General features: G+C 39.8%; 3 protein-coding genes across 10 annotated transcripts in view; all 3 read left to right on the forward strand.

The window, feature by feature from the left end:
* The window catches only part of LOC111577862 (golgin subfamily A member 6-like protein 24), a 20,763-nt gene extending 18,430 nt beyond the window's left edge, over positions 1-2,333 (forward strand). Inside the window, exon 10 of the mRNA XM_023284343.3 lies at positions 1,211-2,333. The gene's annotated coding sequence lies outside the window, so the exon portion shown is untranslated. The remainder of the gene's footprint in view (positions 1-1,210) is intronic.
* A 724-nt stretch (positions 2,334-3,057) lies between these two features.
* LOC111577863 (beta-crystallin B3-like) lies at positions 3,058-5,603 on the forward strand. Its single transcript, XM_023284344.2, has 6 exons — positions 3,058-3,761; positions 4,168-4,250; positions 4,395-4,510; positions 4,626-4,758; positions 4,881-5,023; positions 5,113-5,603. Exons 2-6 carry the CDS (start codon positions 4,176-4,178, stop codon positions 5,423-5,425), a joined length of 780 nt encoding a protein of 259 aa, XP_023140112.2. The 5' UTR covers positions 3,058-3,761; positions 4,168-4,175; the 3' UTR covers positions 5,426-5,603.
* A 1,364-nt stretch (positions 5,604-6,967) lies between these two features.
* The window catches only part of cita (citron rho-interacting serine/threonine kinase a), a 38,772-nt gene continuing 22,054 nt past the window's right edge, over positions 6,968-23,685 (forward strand). For 7 of the 8 annotated variants that reach the window (XM_023284334.3, XM_023284337.3, XM_023284336.3 and 4 more), the window contains exons 1-16: positions 6,969-7,105; positions 7,342-7,464; positions 7,643-7,784; positions 8,222-8,397; positions 9,450-9,551; positions 12,436-12,578; positions 12,810-12,903; positions 12,989-13,195; positions 13,398-13,551; positions 14,788-14,977; positions 18,953-19,058; positions 19,717-19,860; positions 20,027-20,146; positions 22,362-22,532; positions 23,255-23,308; positions 23,410-23,463. In XM_023284334.3, coding sequence (XP_023140102.2) covers positions 7,363-7,464; positions 7,643-7,784; positions 8,222-8,397; positions 9,450-9,551; positions 12,436-12,578; positions 12,810-12,903; positions 12,989-13,195; positions 13,398-13,551; positions 14,788-14,977; positions 18,953-19,058; positions 19,717-19,860; positions 20,027-20,146; positions 22,362-22,532; positions 23,255-23,308; positions 23,410-23,463 — 1,959 coding nt within the window. In that variant the 5' untranslated portion in view covers positions 6,969-7,105; positions 7,342-7,362. Of the gene's footprint in view, positions 7,106-7,341; positions 7,465-7,642; positions 7,785-8,221; positions 8,398-9,449; positions 9,552-12,435; positions 12,579-12,809; positions 12,904-12,988; positions 13,196-13,397; positions 13,552-14,787; positions 14,978-18,952; positions 19,059-19,716; positions 19,861-20,026; positions 20,147-22,361; positions 22,533-23,254; positions 23,309-23,409; positions 23,464-23,685 lie in introns of all 8 variants that reach the window. The other variant, XM_023284341.3, reaches the window with a different exon arrangement.

Raw genomic sequence — 23,685 nt, forward strand, 5'->3', positions numbered from 1 at the left:
GACAGTTCTGTCAGAATCCTACTAATAAGCGTCAACAGGAAGTCAAACACTTGTGGGTTTTTCTATATCATACTGTTTTCACATCGAATAATCAGTGTAATAACATCACTCCATTCACATTATTTGCATATTAATAACATAATTTTTTTTAATGCATTTTCTTTCTTTTTTGGCCTTTTTGTCAATTCATTCAGATTTTGTCAAACACACATTTTAAGTCTTTTCTCATTTAAATCAACCATATGGCCATTTTATGCAAAAAAGCATCTTTTGGATGACTTCTATTTGAACAGATTTTTGCTTTTAATACATTTTTGGTAGGGATGCATGCAATTAGATTTTTGCCAACATCTGATATGCTGATATTTTCCAACTCATTTTGGCTGGTTGTCGGTGCCAATATATGCACATAATTTGTCCACCTAATTGCAGAGAATATTAGGTCTCTCTTGTAGTAAAATTACCATTTTATTACGCCAGCTCTTTTGGTGATGGCCCACTGGTAGATACAGACATAAAATACAATGTTTTTCATATAGCAAAAATGAGTAATGTAAAATGTGCCATATTTGTTTTTATGTAACTTTTTAAAATAACACTGTAAACTTTTAGCTTGTCAATGTTCTTTTTGTGCCGATATTATATTTTAAAACCCCAAATTGTGTAGAGTATTAACAGACTGAACAGAATGAGCAGTAGGTGAACATTAAGCATGAAAGATTTGACATTTGGCTTCTACAGTGCATTACTGTAATATTGTAGAAGTGGAGGCATTTTTAAAAGGACACATTTTCATGTGAGTCATAAATGAGTGGTGAAAAATTTCTGGCATTACAGTCAGGAACATTCAGATTATTTAATTTCAGCCAGCTACTGCACCGACAGCAAAGACAAAAACAGGAAGCTGGCCATTATCCCTGCGACATTTTCTCCTACCATCACCAAAGTTGCACAGTGGGTAAAAACATCTTCAGCGTACCAGAATGCACTTTACTCTGCTTGGTGCACTTTTACTCGCCTGTGAAAGTGCAGTTCCCAGCCATACTTTGCTCTTAAAATTTTAGGCACATGCTAAAAAGGAATGCACTCAAAGTAGTGCAGAGTACTTATAAACATATCCAAGAAATATTATACTATAAAAGCTAAATATATGATAGGAATGAGATGTCGGTTGAAACTTACATTTGAACTCATGTTTTGTTGCCTTCAGGAGACACTGCTGCTGCTGTTCAGCCAGAATCAGTCCACTTGTGCTGCTACTCCTGCTGCTGACAGACACCTTGACATGATTGCTGCATTCTGCACTTCGAGTGCCTTATTTTGGACCTTTATTGAGAATTTAGGCTTCTGCTGAACACAGAGGCAATCAAGAACTTTTTACAGCTTGTAAATGAAATATAGTGCCAAGGCTGTGTGCCCAGGCTATGATGTGTCAATGCCAAGGGCATGTTTTTTCAACTGTTGTATTGAGGCTCAGTGGGATGCCAGTGGACTTCAGAGCAAAGCCATGGACTGTCTTATTGTTTCAATGTATCTGTCACACACTGACAAGGACTGATGACAGGAAGCCTTCAGCAGGGAATCTACATTCATACACATGCCTTTATATACTTGTGAGGACACTCGTTAACATAAAACATTCCTTTGCTCCTTATTCTAATCCTCACACATCACAACTTAATATTTAACCCCTGATTTACATCTGCTAAAACCCTAGACCATAAGATAACCCTCTAAGAACCCTGAATAGACAACCAAAATCCCCACAGTGGTTTTAAACTTAAATCTGTCCACATAAATATAGAAAGACATGTAAAAGTATAAAGATATGTACATAAATACTGAATATAACAGTGTGTGTTTAGTTTAAATTTTACAAATTTCTTTTACACATTATAACCAATCACAAGTCGTCTCAAGTAAATCTTCAAGCACTTTAAGAGAAATTATAACAAATTACTGTCCATACAATACATCCAAGCAATAGAATAATCCCATATGTCCAGAGATGATTTTTTTTGTCTAGTTTATTTTTAAAAAAAAGTTTCCTCAGGACTTAAATAAGTACTACCTGATATTACTAATACACTCAGTAGCTGGTCAGAAAATCAAAAGCAAGATGAGATAAGATATTTGGGGTGTAAAAACAGAACCCAGATGTTTGGTTTGTACATTTTTAATTCTAGAAAAATGCAGTAATCTGTTCGAGATTCTTTTATGTGCCTTTTTAATGTGCACAAATGACTGTCATGAATTCTGTAATCATTTATGATCAACATACTGTATATTAAGAGGAAATTGAGGGAATTTTATTAAAACTTTTTTCTATGAAATGAAGTTGCGTGTTTGTTTTTGATAGTGGAGCTGTCACGGCGTGAGGGGTGAACCCGAGCTGAGAGCACACAAGCGTGGAAGCGGGGCTGAAGTAAAAGGTGGATTTATTGTACTGAAGGAGTGAGGTAGAGAACTAATAAGTGCAGAGTGAGCTAACGTAACTAACACAACAGGGAGTGACGGTACTGGGAGCCAGCGGTCCTGGGCGACGTCCGGAGCGGTGTGGGCAGGCGGCGGAGAGGGAGCAGGAGAATCCAGCTCCAGGAGGGGGGAGGACGGTCAGAGCAGGCAGGGGATCCGGAAGATGCAGGTGGTGCAGCAGGACTGGGAAAACCGGGCAGCCGGGTTGGCGATCTGGATAGGAGAAACAGGATTAGTTCACGAAGTATTACTAGTAACAAGATGTGCAAAAAAGGCAAGAGCGAACGAACTGCGTCAGCAGAGTTTCCGATCTGGCAGGGAGTGGACTGTGTGATCGGCTTTTATTGTGGAGGTGATAATCAGGTGTGCCTCACTGCAGCTGCCCGGAGTTCTGTGGATGACAATGATTATGAATGAACGGCAGCTGTGAAGGGCAGCTCCACCCTGCGAGAGAGAGGGAGAGAGAAGGAGGAGAGGGAGAGAGGGAGAGGAGGAGAGGGAAAGAGAGAGAAGGAGGAGAGGGAGAGAGGGAAGGAGGAGAGGGAGAGAGAGAGAAGGAGGAGAGGGAGAGAGGGAAGGAGGAGAGGGAGAGAGAGAGAAGGAGGAGAGGGAGAGAGGGAAGGAGGAGAGGAAGAGAGGGAAAGGAGGTCAGGTGGGGGCGGAGGAGGGGGCCCTGACAGGAGCATGGAGAATTTTTTTAACATTTATGTTTTTACAATCTTTTCTGCCTCCGCCATACTTTTTGGTCAACTTAAATGTAATTAATGTACTGAATTATATATTTTTTTAATTGGTACACAAGAAAGCAGAAAGTTGGATGCAAATTTTTGGATGGTAGATAAATAGAAAGGTAAAGAAACAGGTAGAAGACTAGAGAGTGGAGAGCAAGATAACTGGGTGGGGCCAATAGTGCTGAGTGAGACTGATCGCTGTTCATTCTCTTGGCTGGCAGTCAGTGCGTGTGCCCACTATAGGATAATGGTCAGGATGGCAGCATGGGCAGAGCTAGGCAGCGTTTGCCAGTGTGCCAGGGACAGAGGGCAAGCCTATTGAGACGCAGTGTGATGGACACAATGGGTGCGACAGACTTGCTGCATCAACAGGCTTTTTGCTGCTGTGGCCAGAAATAAACCATAAATACCCCCACTGGCATCCACCAACCGCTCGCCAGGCCTCCACAACCGCACACACCCTCACACTGAGACAGACAGGAAAAAGAAAGAAAAGAAAGAGGGAAGACGGAGAGCTTGGCTTGTACGGGGTGCGGTGAAGCACAAGCCATCCAGGTAAAAAATTATAATAATGAAATCATCCTCCTCTCAGATAGGCCTTTCTCTTCTGTTCTGTCCCTGTTATCTCTGTTTTCTGCATCCAAATGTTTGCTTCTTAAACAGTGTTTTGTGAATGAACTGTTGATGTGTTATTCCTACAAATACAGCTTACACAACTAGGATATGAGTGAAAGAAGCAAGTGTGCAAATGTCTTCTTGATTTGTGGAGAACAAAATTATAACCAAGCAGTTCTGACAACACATAGGCTTGTAGCATTGCAAAGAGGTAAATTTCCTTCATGTATAACTGTTAAAAACCTATTTCTGAAATATTTTTTGCTTTAGCTTAAAAAAAGTTGTACAGCTTACAAATATGTGTCGTAGATGTAACACTAAACAGTTCAATTGCTGTGCATTGTAGAGATAAAAATGACAGAACAGCAGGGAACCCCTGACCAGCTGCCTGCAGAGAAGGGACAAGGAGGGGCTGGAGCCACATATAAGGTACCAGAATTAACAAAATTAGCTTTTTAGAAACTTTGCGCATCATACCAACAGATAAATGTTTGAGTTTAACTGAAAAGATCTCAGAGACACCATGAGATTTAGACTGTATTGTTCAACTCTCCACCTGTTCCTGTCTTCTAGCTGACAGTATTTGAATATGAGAACTTTCGTGGCAAAAAGATGGAGTGGTCTGGAGAATGTAAAGATGTGTTTGAGAAGGCACAAAGAGTTGGCTCAGTCATTGTGGAGTCGGGACCGTGAGTGACTCAGTTACCCCTCATCAAATCAGTTCTTACTCTGTCTGAATCATGTTTTCTAGTTGTTTAATTGCTTAGCTTGAATGTGTGTATCGCAATTTCTCCATATCGTCAGATGGGTGGGGTTTGAGCTTCCAGGTTTTGCAGGAGAGCAGTACGTGCTTGAGAAAGGAGAGTATCCTCGCTGGAGCACCTGGACCAACTGGCAGACTAACTACAATCTGAGCTCCTTCAGGCCTCTGAAAGTGGTCAGTACCTGCCACGACACTGACTGTAGATTGGCAGTTTTGCAAAGGCATCTATGCAAACAATCAGGATAATATTGCAGATTTCTGCTGATCATATGTAAACAAGCTGTTTCTCCACCCAGGATAGTGCGGATCACAAGCTGTTCCTGTTTGAGAATGCAGGCTTTGAAGGCAGAAAGATGGAGATTGTTGATGATGATGTCCCCAGTCTGTGGGCTCATGGTTTCCAGGACCGTGTGGCCAGTGCTAAGGCTGTCAGTGGAACGTAAGATGAAACCCTCTCGGTCATAAATGTTACAGTAAATGTGAACATGGCATCCACTCGGTCAAAATCAAAAAATGTCTCCTCTGAAGGTGGGTGGGATACATGTATCCAGGCTACAGAGGGCGCCAGTATGTGTTTGAGCATGGAGACTTCAAGCACTGGAACGATTGGGGAGCCACTGCACCTCAGATCCAGTCCGTCCGACGTGTGCGGGACATGCAGTGGCATAAGAGAGGGTGCTATATTGCCCCTGCACCTGCCCCCACCCCTGCACCTGCCCCCACCCCTGCCCCAACCCCTGCCCCAGCCCCGACCCCCGCTCCTGTCCCTGCACCACCCAATCCCAAACCCAATCCCAACCCTGCTCCCAACCCCAAATCCCAAGCTCAACCCCAACCTTAACGCCAAACCACTAGCACCTCCCACAGTCACTGGGGAACGCTGAAGGCAGCTGGCCAGGCCCCAGTCTCTCCTCCATGCTCCTTATTAGTTTAGGCAATCTTAACCTGCAACTTTGGAAAACAAGAACTGACAATAATGAAACATGTATCTCTGTTGGAAATAAAGGTTTTGGCCCTGATTTTGGTTTTCTTTTTATCATGTACAAATCATTACAAGGAAACGTGGTAATTAGAGTATTACAATAGCCTGTGATATTGTTTAAGCAAGCAAATATGAGGAGAAAAGATCATTTAAACTGGAAAACAGTAGCAAAACAATTGCAGTAATTGAGGTCGGTTTAAGAGGCACTTATTTTTGGGAGGAAAAAAGTTTTTTGATGTATTTGTATGGGAAAATACATTTATTGATATCAGGATTGGGATTATCTTGGCTTGAGCTTGGAAACAAATTTGTGAGAAACAGACTGGGTTACAGACAGAGTTTTTAATAAATGGAAAATACAGGATAAGTGTTTCCTGGGGCTTGACCAATATTAAGAACTAAAATGGTGTTAGTTTCAAATGAAGAACATTACCACAGTGAAATCCATCCACTGCCTAAATTTTCAGAAGACCGTGACCACTGGATTCATCTCCTTAAGGCTAAATCACTCAAAGTCACTGTACCTAGGTATCGGTCAGACCTTTCTGTCTCATCTGCAGCTGGTGCAGAATGCTGCTGCAGGACTCCTAACTGGTACCAAAAATGGAAAGTAGTACACCTGTTTTTAGCACTCCTGTACTGACTACCTGTCAGTTATAAACAGAATTTATTTTAAGGTTATTTTATTTATTTATAAAGTCATGAATGACTTAGTACTTGTTTTTTTTTTGCCTCTACTTTATCTCCAGGCCTCTTAGATCCTCAGAACAACCCCTTTTAACTGTCCACCATTAGGCTAGCGATATTCTGTATTGATTTTAGAATTTAATATTACAAGTTGTTTACCTGTTTAGCTTTTCTTTGTTGTAGTTTTTTTTTATTTGCTTATTTTTGTTTTACAAATACATATTTTCATTGCTGACTGCTATATATAATTCCCAGCACTTTGGTCAACTGTGCTTGTTTTATAAAATGCAACATATATAAACACGCTAAAAGTCAGCTAAATCTGGTCCCTACTGCTTTATAGTTTTCTGAGCAGGCACCATATTAGTCCTTTTAAATTTATCAATGTGTCCCAACAAATAAAACTGTTTGATTTCAACAGAAAGCTGGTGAAATAGATATTTTGCCGTTTTTGGTCAGCATGAACTGCCCGTCAAGTAAAAAATCTACTTAAAACTTTGTTTTTGCTTTCTGATTTTAATAACAACGCATTAGTATATTGAGAAAATGTTCTGCTTTTTGTTCTCGACGTAAACAAACATTGACTTGTTATATACATGCCTTTCAGAAGAAGTGTTCCTTGTGGTCCATTGTCAGTCATTGGTCCAAACTACAGCTATTCCCGCCTATAGAGACGCGATCAGCCAATCAGACACCGTATTCATCATTAGGCTTGTGAGGTGGGCGGGGAACGCGCAAAATTTGAAAGTTGACCGGAACCAACGGAGACCGAGAGGAAAACAGTGTGCCTTTCAGTTCATTAGTGTTTGTGTGAACTAAAATAATTATTAGAACTACCTGCATGGCAGTCTGGTGAGTAATCCTATACCACATCGTTCTGCTTTTATAGATATGAATGAAGGACACTTGTGTGTGTTGCGTTTAACGTTCCTGTTTGTTAGCGAAGTGAGAAAACGAACGTTAGCCAGCGTTAGCTAAGCAAGCTAACGGGACGTACTGTTGACAGTTCGGTTCCTTGTTCCGTAGCTGTCCGTATCCCGTTAACGCGCTGCATTTTTGTTTTGACTCACCGTGTGTTGCTCTCTCAGAGTATCTCCCGTGTAGAAGCCATGTTGAAGTTCAAATACGCGAGTCAGGGCAGCCTGAAAACACTGTCGTCCTCCGCTGACCCCATCACCAGCCGCAGCTCGCGACTCAACCAGGTGTTTCAGGTAAAGTAATATGTAGCTTAAGTGTTCTCATACTAATAACCCCACATGTGTACTTTCGCACACACTTCAGATCGTTTTTAACATGTGTACTTTCGCACACACTTCAGACCGTTTTTAACCAGAAGCAGGAACTGTCAGTAGCTTACCTTCCTGTCCTGTGTTTGTGTACTGTCCCCAGGGCCGAGTCAGTCTGTGTGGGCAGCAGGCAGGATGCTCTCTAGGCCGGGAGGAGTTTGTGGAGGCTCTGCTGCTGCTCTACCAAGAGTGCACGTCCCCAGACCTCATGAAGATACGTCATGTGGCTAACTTTGTCAGTAAATGTAAGAATATATTTTACACACGTGTAAGAGTTCTGTGTTTATCTGATAAGTCCAATCTGTTCTAATACACCCTGATAGTATCAGTTGATGTAATTAGTTTAGCTTTTAAGACAAGCCTTTTTATAATAACTGAGTTGTTTATGAAGACTATAGTACTTTTATTCTGTTTCTAGTTCATTTTTTGCAGTCTCAACTGGCATCAGTGTGAATGAAGTCACTAGAATTACACAATTAGCAAATATTGACCATAAACAAAATAATGGACTGATGCCATGTTCTGTTCATTCATTCACTTTATTTAACACATATACCATTAGTATGTCCATAAAACTGCGTACTTCTAATAGAATAAGATGTTGTGTTGGTGGTATGTTAAGAGGTTTACATCTTGATAGTGGTTTCGTTTGAATACCTAGTTGTGTGTGTCTGTGATACAGTTTCTGAAGTGGTCTCAGAACTGCGGGCACTTCAGCCTGCGCCTCATGACTTTGAGCTTCGAGCAGTGGTGGGTCGTGGCCGCTTTGCCGAAGTTCAAGTTGTCCGAGAGAAGTCTACCGGAGACGTTTGTGCACTTAAAGTCATGAGCAAGACAGTTTTACGCACTCAAGAAAATGTAAGCTTTATACAACTTGTTCAAGTTCAATACTGTAACAGAATAGTTTCTATTTATTTTTTTCATTTGATGACTTGGCTTTACCACAAACTAGGCATTTAGTATGTCACAGCAGGAAAAGCACAGGTGGAAATATTAAAATCAGTGATGGCTGGGTTTCCACTAAGCTCCACTTTGAGGGTTCAAGTGCATGCTGACTCACTGGCACATTGTCATGGCTTACTGGGACACATAGTCATTGTAAATGTTATTAGTAACACTTGCGTTTTTCCTGCTATGACAAATCAAAATGTCTGCTATGAAAACAGCCCATCTTGTCTGAGCATTTCACATTTCAGGGAGTATCAAGAATGAAAGCCAAGGTGCAGTTATGGGATTATGAATGTTCAGTAATGACTTTAGACATGTTTCATATTAGCAGAAAATGGACATTTAGAGAGAATGAGAAGTATGTACAAGGCTGCTGCACTAAAATTATTTTCCAATCTGTATATATGTTAGACCGAGAGTGTTTTTATTTTATGTAGTCGGGATTCTTGCAAAAATTTTAAGCGTGCATTAATCCACTTGGTACTCCAAAACTGTAATGTTAAAAAGGACCACTGGAGTGTGCTGTAGGGTTGAAAACAAAAAATAAAATTTGGATATGTTATTTCACAGCTGTGTTCTTTCGCATATGACTAATAGACAAGATCTCAGTCAGAATAGTACATGAGCTGTGACAAGAAGGGATCTCATGTGAACAATTTCAACGAACAAGAAATATTTTATTTGTGCCACCTGTGAATATTTTTCTTAATTAAAATGACATCTCACTTATACAATAACAGCACAAACTGAAGCAAGAAAAGGAGAGCATAAATTATAATCATAAAAAGGTTATGATATTTTTATTAAGGTTATTGTCAGAAAGCATTTAAGCCACATTAAATTACTCGTGGCAGTAAGTTTTCTGTGTTTTAAACGCTGCTGACTAGCAGTTTCTGTAACATTGGTGTTGCTTACATTACATGTACATATACTGATTGCATGCCTTTTCAATTCTTCTTCAGGTGATTTTTCATGACGAGGAACGGAAGATCTTGTCTCTGAACAGCAGTCCTTGGATCCCACAGCTTCTGTATGCCTTCCAGGATAAAGATAATGTGTACCTGGTAAGGCTGCAACATGTTTTTTTATCTAAAGGATGAACTCCGATGTATATTTTTCATACATATCTCTGTTTTAAGGGTCTTTTGTAAATTTACATAGACCAAAGGGGATTATTGAGTAACAAAAATGTGGAGCAAATGGCACATACAATGTGCTTGCTGGTGTAATATACATTCTATAAAATGTGCAGAAAGTGCAAATCTGTTATGTTGTAGTACAGGCCTGGATGTAGTCTTTTTGACTGAGATATACAAACTACAAAAATCAGCACCACTGTCTTCCATAGCTCAGTGATTGTTTGCGAGAGTTTGTTTTAACTGCAGATTTAAGTTTAACAAACCAAACCTGTTGTTGGTACACCCATTTCCAATCCACTGACAAAAAAAGAAATGCTCTAAAGCTATTAAATTTACATTCAGTAGCAGAAGTTTGACACTGTTTGTTGTAGAAGTTAAATTGAATAGCCCAGAATTTTCTAATCTAGGTTTGGTGTCCTTGCACAGAGAGTTACAAATATTAAAAGTAGTTTTATTTGTATTTAATTTTGAGTTGTTGATGTATTCACGCAAAAGCTTAAACAGCATCTATTGAACTGAGCTGCACCGTTGTGGCGATTGTCTTAATCATTTAGATGCCTCCTCGGTGAGTGTCTTGTCTTGTGGACAGATACTAAACTTAGTATCTTGGGGTGCAGCTGACGAAGCTCTGTTCTCTGGAATATCTACCATTAGCTGGAGGACAACTTCTATCAGAACATGCAGCAGTTGGAGAACTGGTTCATGCTAAGCTCACCAAGGCTGCAGAGCAGAACAAGAATGTCATAATGTCTGCTCATGATGAAATATTTGACTGTCTTCGCCAACTACAGTCCAAGATGGTGGAGTTAGAGTCCTTCTGCAGGATGAAAGACTCACTGGAGAGGCAGCTGAATGACATTGAGAGGCTAGCTGGTTAGCAGTGACGGGACTTTCAAAATGAAATATTTGCATATAGCATCTTTAAAGAAATTTTACTTGGTATGTTATTCACATTTGTTGGTCGTTCTTTGAGTTAGTATTTTTAGTGTTTTCATAATCAAAACAGAAACAAAAAAGAATTCAGGGGAATTTGCTTTCATGCATGTCATTATTTGTCCATTGACTTCATTGTGTACAAGTTACCTGCCCAATAAAACCCCTACATTGTCTTGTTTACTCTTTCTACATTTAATTTATACACAGAATACAATATATTCTTTATTTCAATGTAACATGTTGTATAAGAAAACTGCACTGGTTGGTTCCTGCACCTTTTTTCCATTTCAACGGTGGTTTCCTGAATGTGACTAATAATACAGTGGGATCTGACAGAATAGTACATTAGTTGTTACAGCAAAGGAATCTGAAGTGAGCAATGAAAGAAATAAGGAAGGGCTCTGAATCAAAGGGCAATAGTAAGCCTTCTTTTAAAGTGAAAACAGATCACCTCACAGCAACTTTCAAGTTTTGTTGTGTCATCTTGTTGGCCTGCAGGTTGGCCACCAGTACATTCAATAGTCTTCAGGATTTTGTTCAGATTAATAACATAATTCAATGCTGGCTTCTCTGTGGGACACGGCCTCTTGGTGCTGGGGGCAATCTTAGGGGTTGCCTTGATGTGATTTGTTTTCCAACTGCAACTAAAATCAAAATGTCACATTCTATAAATTACCACTGGGAAAAGTGAGGAGGAAAAAAATCAAGAGCAGAGCTCACTGTTTCCACAAGCTTTTCCCATATAGATTACATACCCCATGGATCTCTGTACTTAATGTGTATTCATAGAATGAGTGAGTGATTTGACTCCGTTAAGGAGGGTAACAGACACATTTCCCATAATGTTCGGCCCTTTAATGGTCTCATCTTCAGCTGCAAAACACTCAATTTACTCCTCACAGAGAACATCCTGTGTAATCATTGTGATGACTGTTAACCTCACATACAATCTATTTTTTCCCTGATGACCTAGACTGGCTTAGGTTTTAGGAGAAAGCCTTTCCTGGTCAGCCAAGCCTTGTATTGTGTACTGCCCTTTGTTTTCTTTCTTACCCTCTATGTACCTTCCCTCATGCCCCCTGCATGTCTGTCTCAATTCTTCCTCCTCCTCTCTTTTCACTCCTCCTCTGTCTCACCCTGCTTCCTAACTGAGCATGGAGGAAAATACAAAGCATCCATCTTTATCCGTGTGTCAGCGAGGCACCCAGTCTCCCTGTTGCTAGGTAACACTGGAGAATGCTCCCGTTCATTCAGACTCGCCGACCATTCATGCGCCAGGGGCTCTCGCCTGTTATGGCTGTATGGCTGCAACCATATAGCTCAAATCAACTTGACTGTTGCATTTAATCTCAGGGTGCAGACAGCAGAAAACATTATGAGTCATCAGGAACAAGGTTGTTTTGTGTTTCCAAACTTTCAAAACTAGATATCTTTGAATAAGGGTTGTTTTTGTTGTGGCATTTGACTGAAAACATGTCGTCTTTCACACGTTATGATCACAGATTCACAAGCTACATGGGGATGTTGCAGTTATTCATGGTGTATTTTTAGCAATTAAAGACCAGTGCTTTGACTGCAGTATCACTGATAAATCTGCAATAGTAACCAGCGTTACATAACTGAATCTGTAATGAGGAGAGCCACCCTGTAAGCTTAAGCTGAACACAGCTTTGATGTAAGCTCAATCACATGTGGATTTGCACTTGTTGCTTTGTTTTTCCTTCTAAATATAGACATATTTATAGACCTTCATCAATGTTTCAACAGCATTTGGTACCAGACCAATCAAATTCAAACACAGCCCTTCAAAATCCCACGTGCTGGTTATGGTTTTATTCTGCCAATTCCTCATTGTATACAAATATGTCTTTAGGCGATGGAGTATTTGCCAGGTGGTGACCTGATGTCTCTGCTAAACCGATATGAGGATCAATTTGATGAGTCCATGGCACAATTTTACTTGGCTGAGCTGGTAGAGGCCATTCATGCTGTCCACCAGCTCGGCTATGTCCACAGGTAAGACATTGGTTACGAAGTGCAACCTCTGATTTAGGGTGATAGAAAGTCTAAATGAGATATATATCACTGTAATTTAGCGCAGAGTACAGCGTATGATGGTATATAAAATATTGCTGCAGTTCACAAATGTATTCCATTATCATCAGAGCAGTAGACTTCTGCAGTACTTAGGCAACAAACAGCGCAGTAGAAGCATTATCAAATGTCTTCCAAACTATCCACTTGCAGAGATGTCAAACCAGAGAACATTCTCATCGATCGGACCGGTCACATTAAGCTGGCCGACTTTGGATCAGCTGCCAGGCTGACTACTAACAAAACAGTAAGTGGATTACACAGTTTGCTTTATGCATTAACTTCAGTGTTCTTGGCAGTGACATCATTGTGTTTTATTAATGTTTCTCCAGGTGGCCGCTCCCACAGTGCCTGTTGGGACCCAGGACTTCCTTTCCCCTGAGGTCCTGGCAGCCATGAATGGAGGCTCTCAAAGCACCTATGGAGTTGAGTGTGACTGGTGGTCCCTTGGAGTAATTGCCTATGAGATGATCTATGGCAGGTCGCCTTTTTCTGAAAGCACTTCTACCAAGACAATCCATAACATCCTAAACTTCCAGGTGTGTAGAATTACTTCTGGTCTGGTACTTGATTTGATCTGATCTGAATCAGTCTGTAACTTGGAACTCCAGAAAACTGAAAAAATAAACTGTCTGCTTAGTGTTCCCAGTATAGTACATAAAATATGCAGTCTTAATTAAGTAATATCTGATCAGTCTATATATTATGTAACAAATCCTTGTTCATGCTGTGTGCCCACAGCGCTATCTAAAGTTTCCAGAGGAATCACGGGGCAGTAAGCAGTTTGTAGACTTGGTGCAGAGCTTGCTGTGTGGAGCGAAAGAGCGACTGGGTTTCCAGGGACTCCGCTGTCACTCTTTCTTCTCCAGTGTAGACTGGAACAACTTAAGACAAGGTGAGGAGATTCCTCTCCCTTGAGACTCTGTTCTTCTGTCTTTCTGGTAAACATGCTGAATTTGGTTTGAAACGCCAAAGGTTTGCTGCAATCATGTTAGTGGATAGATGATATATGACTATTAAGGTTGTTTACAACACATATATTTAAGTGTACCGTGTGGGTGCACATAGACAACAAACAGCCATTGCATTGCCAGTGGTGTTGTCGGTAGTAAAATAATGAGATTCTGTGAGCCGTTGGCAGTAGGCCAGCTCTTTCCTGAGGACGAGAATGGGAGGGAGGCAGAGACGAGAAGCGAGGCAGACAGAGTAAAGATCTGCAACTCATCTGCTTCTCAACAGACGCAGCACAAATCTTTTACGCAGGCGACACCAGACACGCTTTCTACGGCAGAAATACATGTGCATTTGTTGAATGTCATTGTTGCCATTGAGTTTGGCATTTTCAGCTTGCCTTCTGTTAGAAAACACACCCATAAGACTCAAATTTGTAGACATTTTAAGTAAAGGATGGTCACATTGAGGAACCACATCCCTACAGTGGTTCTGTAATTAACAAGTATACAGCTGCAGGGGCGATGAGTGTTTATTTTTCTCTTCAGAATAGCTTCTGTCTCCAGATGAATAAACCCTCCTCTTCTGAAGTGATTATCAAACATTTCTATGCCGTCATTTCCTCTGAGCTGTTTTCTAGTTATGATGATCCTATCAACACTGAATACTAATGAAACTTGTTATTTTAAAACCACATTATAATTGTTTGGATTTTTAGAGTTATTAATGCAGTTTTCTTTATGTTAATTATCTTAGAGTTACAGCTATATAATGCCACATAAGAAGCAGTGTCACATGTATAAATGTTTGTGTTTTCAATGCAGCCCTGCTTTATTGACACTTGAGCACAGATAGAGCTTTATGCTACAGCATTGGCTCCAGCTGATTAGCTTGCTCTGCTGCAGTGAGGGAGAGAGTGAGTGAGCATGTGTGAGAGAGAGAAGAGAGGAGAGGAGGGAGGGACAGAGGCAGCATGTGCATCAACGCGCGACTTACCGCACTCTAGGCTTCCACCGCTCTGCTCTGTTCCTCCTCCCTTCCTTTCTTCCCCCTTTCTCCTTGTTGTGTTTTTTTTTATTTTTATGTTTTTTGTTTTGTTTTTTTTTGCTACCTTGTTCATCACCGCTTCCTTTTTTTTTCTTGCCCTCTTATTCTCTCCTCTCATCCTCTTCTCCTGCAGTTCTCCCGCCTTTCGTTCCTGCGTTGCATGCTGAAGATGACACCTCTAATTTTGAGGAGCCGGAGCAGGCAGCCCCCTGGCCGTCCTCAGCAGCCCAGCGAGGAGCTCCGCCAGCGGGCTTCCAGGGCCAGGATCTGCCCTTTCTAGGGTGGTTCTTCAGCAGAGCGTTGACAATTTTGGCCAAAACTGAGTAAGTTCTACCTGTTTACTTGGCATTGTAGGGCTTTTTTCCAAGTCGAACCCCTGTTTTTCTCTAGTCAATGCAGAGACCTCCTGCATACCCCTCTATAACACCTTTGTTGGTAAAGACCCCAGACTAGCACTGGCTGCTGTTCTGCCTTTAGACTTCTCATTATCACGGCAACAATTTCCAGGTAGTCTTGTTTCAGGTGACCTAGCATGGTGGCCTGGGCAGTTGGTGTTGTCCCTGTCATTAGTGTTGTACCTGCTAGGGCTAAAATGGGTTTGGCCATATGCTGTGTCAGACAAGGAATGAGGGAGGGGAGGAATCCCCCCTGTTCTCTGGTGCTCTCTTGTTCTGATTCCTGTATTTGTGCCTTGAGATCACACATAGTTTATCCAATGCATAGATAGATCAAATGAATGGGCCAGAGGATGTGAGCTGGCGTTATCTTGCCATCGACACTGATTGGTATGCGGCTGAGTGTGTCAATGAGGTTTGCTGAGAAGAGGAACCCCACACATAGACACACTCCCACCCTCGCTGCTGTTATTGTGCTTTCTCTGTTACTGTGAAGCATAATGGGCTCCTGACTTTTATAGCACGGGTTTTGGGACTGTAATTATGCCTAATGGTGTTTGGCTTCTTAACCTCTGATAATAAAGCGAGAGGATGGGTTTCATTTCTATAGCCCCATGCCAGTGCTCTAGCAGGTTAATGGTGCTGGAGACTGCGGATCATGACAGCAGCAGCAACAGAAAGGGAGGAAAAAGCGTTAGCAGATTAGACAGGAAAAAGAATGAGACCTCAGATTCGGGAAGAGAATCTATTTCTATGGTTACTACTGTGATGTTTTTTTTTCCCAGTCCCCACCCCCATCTTTACCCGTCTCATCTCCTCCTCTTATTTTCTCCCTCTTCTAATGTCTCTGTCCCTTGCTGTTATACCATCAGTCATCTGTTCATGGTTTTTTTAGTGAAGCCAGTCATTTTCTCTGCTGCATTTGATTAAGAGGAGCTCAGAGCTCATAGAATGTGTCAATTGTGTGTGGGTGCATGCATATGTGTGTACACCTTCCTCATTACAATGCCAAATAGGAAAAAGAAATGAACGCAGAGCAAAGCATAATGAAATACCAATCATGTGTTTTGGAGCTTCCTGGTATTGTGGAGGGGGGTTTCATTCTTTCTGAACTTGTCTGTCTGACTCCTCATTAGGAAAACTAAACAACAAAATCCCCTTAACAGCTTGCCTCAAATGTATAAGCAGTCTGGGGTTTAGTGTCAGAAAATCATCTTTGCTGTGTGGTTTTAATGAAGACTCATAAATATCCAGGAAAATATACCCTTTTGAGGAAGTTTTGGTGTTTTAGAAAATGTACAAATATTTTTTAGAAGTTGTAGTTTTTTGCCCACTAGTGATTGGGCATGACAACAGTGTCAGCTGTTTGTTTGTCAGTCATCTAACACTTTAGTCAAGAATAGATACTTAAACAACTACTGATCTGATCAGAATGATTACTGCAAATGGCTACAGTGGGCATATGTGGATATACATAGTCTCCAGAGGATAATGGCTCATAATTTAGGTGACTTTGATCTTTTTATCTAGTGCTATCATATGGTTTATGGTTTCAGTTTGACAAGCCATCTTAGTAACAAAAGACCACATTTTCAGGAAATCTGTTGAGGACATTCACAGGCTTTGAGAATTGTTTCTTATGTTTTCACTGAGCCCTGAGCTTCCTTGTAGCGCCACCATCAGGACAAAAGCCCCATTTGAACACGCGCACAAAACAAAAAAATTCCACAGGAGATAAACCCCTTTGAACAAAATGACCCATGTCTTTCAGTGCCACCTATTTGAAATGTTTTGATTATTTACCACCATTACTGACAAGAATGGAAAATAATCAGTGTCTTTTTCCTTCTGTTCAGCACTTTCAGATAGTTTGAGTTTAATTAGTCGATTTAGACTTTTCAAATGCAAGTGGACCCATTTCTGCACAACTTTAGGGAGGAACGTCAATGAGTGTATATCTGTAAATGTCAAATGATTATTTTTAGAAGCTGCATTTAAATGAAAGCAAACAAAAAGTATTATACTTTGCATTATATGATCTGGTGGTCACATCTTACCCCCCTTGTTTAGAATCCATTTGGAACGACTAGGCTAGTGCACTCATCCCTGCAATTTTGTTCACATTTTAATGCAGGTGTATAAAAGATATGTTGGACTTGTTTTGTTTAGTTTTTTTGTGTGTAAACTTATTGCATGTGTGTAGGATAATGTGTGTGTGTTTGCATTTTTATGAACTATATTCTCTTTTTGTACCAGGTCAGTGCTGCTAAGCTTTTTACTTGCATATTTTGCTTGTGTCCCTGTCTTTCTTTGATTCTCTTCAATAATGCAGTCTGCACTGGCTACTCATTTATTTTTCCTCCACAGTTCAAAGACATGACAACTACCCAATTCCTCAGCTGTGAAAAGAGTGGCCTCGCATTTTCTCTGTTATAAAAAACAAGATTTCTCTTTTGCCTACATGATGCTTAGAACTCTAGACATATTACATATGCTACCTTCAAAACATTCTTGTTGTTTCCATTTTCAATTTAAAGCAGACACAGCAAGAAGTAGGAGAAATCAGAGGAAGATAGTGAAGAAGAAATCCCTAAACTCTCCATAGTTTTAAATTTAAAAAAAGATGTTGAAAACAATGCAATTCAATTCAAAAACCACCGACTGATGACTTAAATTGCCACATTATCTGTACACCAGCCCCGCTAAACTGTTCAACTAGGCACTGGAGAACTGAATTTTGATGTTGGACATCAATTTTTTATTGGCAACACATTCAGCTAGCTGGAACCCGTTCTTTACTTAGTCTAGATTTCTGTTAAAAAAAAAAAAAAAAAAAAATACAAAACTGGATTGTACTGGACCATTTTTGTTCATGGCATGAGTCAAATGTGTCTGTAGTTCCTCTACATTCTAAATCTGTCTTTAGTATACAGTGTATATATATATATATATATGTATATATATATATATATATATATATATATATATACAGATATATATGTACACATGTGCCATGTATTTCTGTTTCCGGGGGACATTTCTCAGTGCAGAGATGCAAAGGGAGCCGTGCTTCGTGATTATTTTTAACACAGTGACTCAGTCGGAGTCAACTTTATTAAAGATCCCTCTGCAGTATTTGTGAACTCATTCATACAAACCCATTCATTTATTCAGAAGACTTCTACTCAGAGTGGTGTTGTCTCTGGTTAACAAAAGAGTGAAAATTGACTTTTCCATCTGAATTATTCCAAAAGATGGGAAACAAAATAGGGCATCACCTTACATAAACAAGAAAAATGAGTGCACTGGACTCACTACAGAGCTCTGTGTAAACCAACCCCAAGCAACAACATAGCCCAAATTCTCCTGTCGCATTATTTTGTCAGGCAAACGGCAGATATTCCCAGTTCTACAGGACTGTTTTGTTCATGTAGTCTGTTTTGTCCAGAATACACGACAATGAATATAGTATATTTAGCTCTTTCTCTCTTCCAAAATGCTCTCTTGAATGTTATCCTAATTGTTATCATGAGCTTTATTGTTATCACTCTTTGACGTACTCTTCTCATAAAGGAAAATTGAGTCAATGCAGACCTTTATGCTGTCACTGCTCATTTGTGATGTGTGGCTGTTGTGTCTGCATTGTATGTGGTTTAATTACACCTACAATAATGTTGAGGATTGCTGTTGTGTTATGTGTCTATGTCATGATACAATAATGCTGGTCATCCTCATTCTGAGTAGCTTATGTGATTTGGAAATTACAAAGTTACAAATTCAAGTAAACATTTAGTTATTACAATGCACATTTCATAAATTTTACAGTATATTGAAATGTATGAAGTAGTTGTTTTTGATTTGTTTAGATAGTGGTAAAGAACTTTTGTAATGTTGCTTCCCCAGATCGGTGTCTGCAGGCCTCAACTCTCCTGCTAAGACCAACTCCATGGAAAAGAAACTGCACCTTAAAAGCAAAGAACTACAAGAAACTCAAGACAAATGTCACAAGGTAAGGGTGTACAGTCTCTTACTGCTTTCGTTCATGCTATTTGTTTTATGACAGACCTCTGTTAACAATTTGTAATATTTAGAAACTTGAGAATTAAAGCACTTTAGTAAAGTCCGATATTTTTTTTTTCTGTTTCTACTTATCACGGCAACTGCTCAATATGTTGACTTATAAATAAATACGAAGCAATATCTGGGAATAATCTGTCTTTGAGGCGACACTAAATTGGATATTTGCATATTGGAAACTGTAAAATTGTGCTTCCATATTTAGGAACTTTGTATTGAAGACAATCAGTCCATCATTTTGCGTTTTATTACCAGCTTTCTTATATTTATTCCAGCTGACATAACACAGACCAAGGAAGCTTCTGTTGCTGCTGTAAAAAGCCATGTTAATGTTGTGTGCATTAGAGTAACGTTACAGCTGCATGTTTTAAAGCGTTCCTTGTTGAGTGATAGATCAGAGAAAGCATTTATGATTTGAATTTATGGTTGATGGTTCCTTCTTATTTACAGCAAATGACCTCTAAGTACCTTTACAGTTCTGCCGCATTTAAGCAACATAAACCACTAATATTTGAAAACTGCTGTAAATGATCAACTTGTAGTTATTGGCGTTGAATAAGGACATGTGACATTTTCTCTGGTGAATGCAGATGGAGCAGGAAATCTCCAGGTTCCAGCGTAAAATGACTGACCTGGAGTCAGTGCTCCACCAGAAGGATGTGGAGCTGAAGGCCTCTGAGACTCAGAGGAGCATCCTGGAGCAAGACCTCGCCACCTACATTACTGAGTGTAGTGTGAGTCATACTACCAGCTTTGTCAATTTGCATGTTTTCACAAAAAACACTCTAGCAGAAGTTGGTATCTGTGAACTTTTTTATTACTGACCTTCAACACTTAAAAAATCTGCATCAAACTGGACCAACAACAGCCTTGAGTTCATGTACGTTTGTGTGTTTGCAGAGCCTAAAGCGAAGCTTGGAGGAGGCACGTGTTGAGGTCTCCAGAGAGGATGACAAGGCCATGCAGCTGCTGCACGACATACGCGAACAGAGCAACAAGCTGCAAGAAATTAAGGAGCAAGTATGTAAATTTCCTCATTCAAATGATCCACTGTCTCCTCCTTCTCATCACGATAATGATGTGGTGCAGTTAAAGATTTTTTTTTATAAACACTTAAAGGTATGTATACCAAAAATGTGTAGTCAAATGGGAAAAAAATGCCCGCATACATCCCAAAAGCTGTTGTCTTATTTGAGGATATTCTGCTATTTTCAAAAGTGTTATCATTATACGATAATAGCTGATAGTGGAGTCAATGGAGAAGCAGTGAGATTGTACTACTTCTCGGTGTGTCCTGGTCACACTGACGGGGCTTTCCCTCTGAGGACTCCCTTGTCCTCAGCACTCATAAAGGTCATCCCTGCAGATGGCATCCCTGCAAGGTGCAAGAGTGGAGACTTTGATCATTAGTCAAGAGATCCACTCTCCCTCCACTCAGGGGAATGACATGTAGTATTCATGGTATTTTAATACACACTGATAAGTCAAATGAGAAATAATAATAATAATAAATAAAACTTGTTTCTAAAGCCAAAACCCCTTAATCTCATTTATGAAATATGCTCAACAACAGTTGTGTCATTCCTGCCTATTTGAGTATCCTGAGGTGGTGACTGGTTGAAAATCTTGGTTCACATGAATTGACTCATCAAAAAGGTAGAGTTTTGATTTGCCACAGAGTTTACCAACATCAGTGTAACCTGATTTGTCTATAAAGATTTTTACAGACTTGAGCAGTTATTTTTCCTTTCACTTGGACCCCCATAGTGCAAAATTGGCAACTACAACTTTAAAGCGGTAATTCTTGAGTTGTTATCCTTGATTTTGACAGTTTTGGTGATAAATGGTCATTGCTACGGTGCACTGCAGGTTCTATAGATCACTGCACAATGAAACCGTGTCAGCAGATCCGTGAAGTATATCTTTGTCTGTATACCACTGGCTGCAAATGCTGCCTGCACTAACAGCTCAGCCCCTGTTCAGACTTCACCAAACAAACCTTACTGCTGTTGCTATCGCATTGTGATAAAACATGCAATGTAAAAATCTGCTGATTGATTTTATTTTAGGAAAAGCCAAAATACAGTACCTTATTCAAAAAACAAAGAACAGCCAAGACTTCCCTGTATTACTTTATTGGTTCAAAAATGTTTCTTTATACAAAGACATTAACAGTTACTTGTCTTTAGTTTGTACAGGATTTTTAGTGAGGTGTGTTGAACCTAAAGTAAGATATTGTAATGTTTTGAGGGTGGCTCTCTTTTTAAGCTGCTGGATCACAATGATAACTTATTCTGCACAGTTAATCTGCTCCAGAGAGAGCAAAAAAAAATATAAATATTCTATGCATAGTCCTGATTTGCTGCCAAGTCTGTTTTACGCTGCTGGAATTGCAGCTAATAGAACACAGATTAGAAATTTAATTAGTCTATTGGTATTTATCACAAAGAATATTCAATCAATAACATTAGTTTCACTTTGATTTGGCAAAAAAATAAAGTGATTTCCACATATCTTTACTTACATGACAGTGACTGATCTAAATGCACTTTAAGGAATATCATGTTTAACTATGAATTTGCGAAATATAAAGCTTAAAAGCTCTACTGTACACCTGTCACATTAGGAAAAAACAGGTGCGTTGAGAGTGCAGTGATTGGTGAAACACATATATTAACTTCCAAGATTAACAATTTTGCACTAGCATCCCTGTAATTCATCATTTGCAGTTGCAAATAATAATGCATTTTTAGATTCCTCAAAGCTCTCCATTATAACAAATGCTTCACCTTGACTGATGTAGGCGACACACAATCAGTCTATTTGGTGCGGAAGAGGAGTCAGAGGGCCTCCATTATGGCAGCATGCACAGAGCTTGATTAAAAAAAAATAAAAAATAGATTAACAAAAAAATGTTCCTAACCACTATTGTGAAACATAATTTACCACTGATTTTTGTTTTTTTGAGCCAGCTAATACAAAGAAAGCAGGCATGCGTCAAACTTGTTTTGTAGTTAACAACCTCTGGTTTTAAAGTTTTAAAATTTCATAGTTTCAAAGAATGTGACAGTGTGTTCAGGAATTTGGTTTAGATGTATATATAACGATGATCACAATGATAATACTTGTTATGGCATCACTTGAGAGTATTGCATTATACTGTTAGAGAAAAATAACGTAAACATACATGTCACACATAACTTGTTGACCACTTTGTGCTGTTCATTGGCTCCAGGAGTACCATGCCCAGCTGGAGGAGATGCAGGTGACCATCAGGCAGCTGGAGGAGGACCTATCAGCTGCCCGGCGTCGCAGCGACCTCTATGAAGCTGAACTTAGAGACTCAAGACAAACGAGTGAAGAGCTCAAGAGGAAAGCCGTGGAATACCAGCAGAGAATCCAAAAGGTATGTTTTGCACCACAAATGTTTATAGTTCATGTAATACAGATGTGCATCAAATAGCAGGACGAGGATTCACTTTTTGTCCTTAAGGAATGTTTGTATCCTTTATAAACTTTTCAAATCTTTGTGAAGCAAATCAAAAGTACAGCTTATTTTGTTTGTTTCTCAGACTACATCACACAAATTAAGTGTGAGTCAAGTGTGAGTTCCTTTCAAAATACAGCAAGCTGTCGGTTTTGTTTGAAGAGTACAGCATTTAGTAGTTGTGTGGATCTCAGTTGAAATGGTGTCACATGGTCTGGAAACCCACTGAATGCCTCTCTTTGGAAGCGATCTAAACATGCCAGACTTAAACCCCAGAGCAAACTCGGGGCACACTACTGTGGTGATAACATCTCCCTGATGGCCTGGAAGCTCTTGGGGGTCTTTCCAGAGGAACTCCAAGTGGTTTATGATGAAAAGTGCTGTCTGGGCTGCTGTGTTTGCCCTTTTGCTGAAGAATAAATGAATGAATCGTAAAATGCATCCTATAAATTCAACAAGCACAGCAGGAACAACACAATGCTCACTTATTTTGGCAGTTTTTTGCAGTCAATATCACGCAAGTTTTGATTTATAAATCTATCATTTGTAGATTTCAGAGTCAGACTGTTTTTATTCAAGTGAAACAGGAGTTTCAGGGAGAAAATTATTGATTAATCACTATTATGTTAATTATTTTTCAGGCCAAAGAGCAGGGGAAAGCTGAAGTGGAGGAGCTTCTCTCCAAACTTGAAAAGGTAAAAGAAAGACCAGACTGTTGCTCTTTGTCAAATATGCCATCGGAGCTGTAATTTTCCCAGTTTTTGTTGAGTGAGCTTACTTTGTTTTCTTTCTTAAGACTAACTCTGAACAGCAGGTGAAAATCCAAGAGCTCCAGGACAAACTGTCTAAGGTAATTCTTTGCTGTCATTTTTTAATTTCCTAGTTTCCAACAAGATTTGTTCTTCTTTAAATTACTAAAGCCTTTTGATCTGCTGTCTTTCCTAGTCATCTGAAAAAGCATTAAACAGTTTTGTCATTTTTACAGCCTGCTATGGTTCCCCATTTATTCTCCAGTATAGCTGTTTTTCTCCTACTGTCTCACTGGGTAGAATTTGTCCAAGCATATCGAGAT

Source organism: Amphiprion ocellaris, chromosome 5 (genome assembly GCF_022539595.1).
Source record: "Amphiprion ocellaris isolate individual 3 ecotype Okinawa chromosome 5, ASM2253959v1, whole genome shotgun sequence".
NCBI classification, from domain to species: Eukaryota; Metazoa; Chordata; class Actinopteri; family Pomacentridae; genus Amphiprion; species Amphiprion ocellaris.

Coding starts and splice junctions, on each gene's coding strand:
- LOC111577863 (XM_023284344.2), top strand. CDS start 4,176: ATGACAGAACAGCAGGGAACCCCTGACCAGCTGCCTGCAGAGAAGGGA. Junction 4,759..4,880: donor CCTTCAGGCCTCTGAAAGTG/GTCAGTACCTGC, acceptor TTCTCCACCCAG/GATAGTGCGGATCACAAGCT. Junction 5,024..5,112: donor GCTAAGGCTGTCAGTGGAAC/GTAAGATGAAAC, acceptor TCTCCTCTGAAG/GTGGGTGGGATACATGTATC.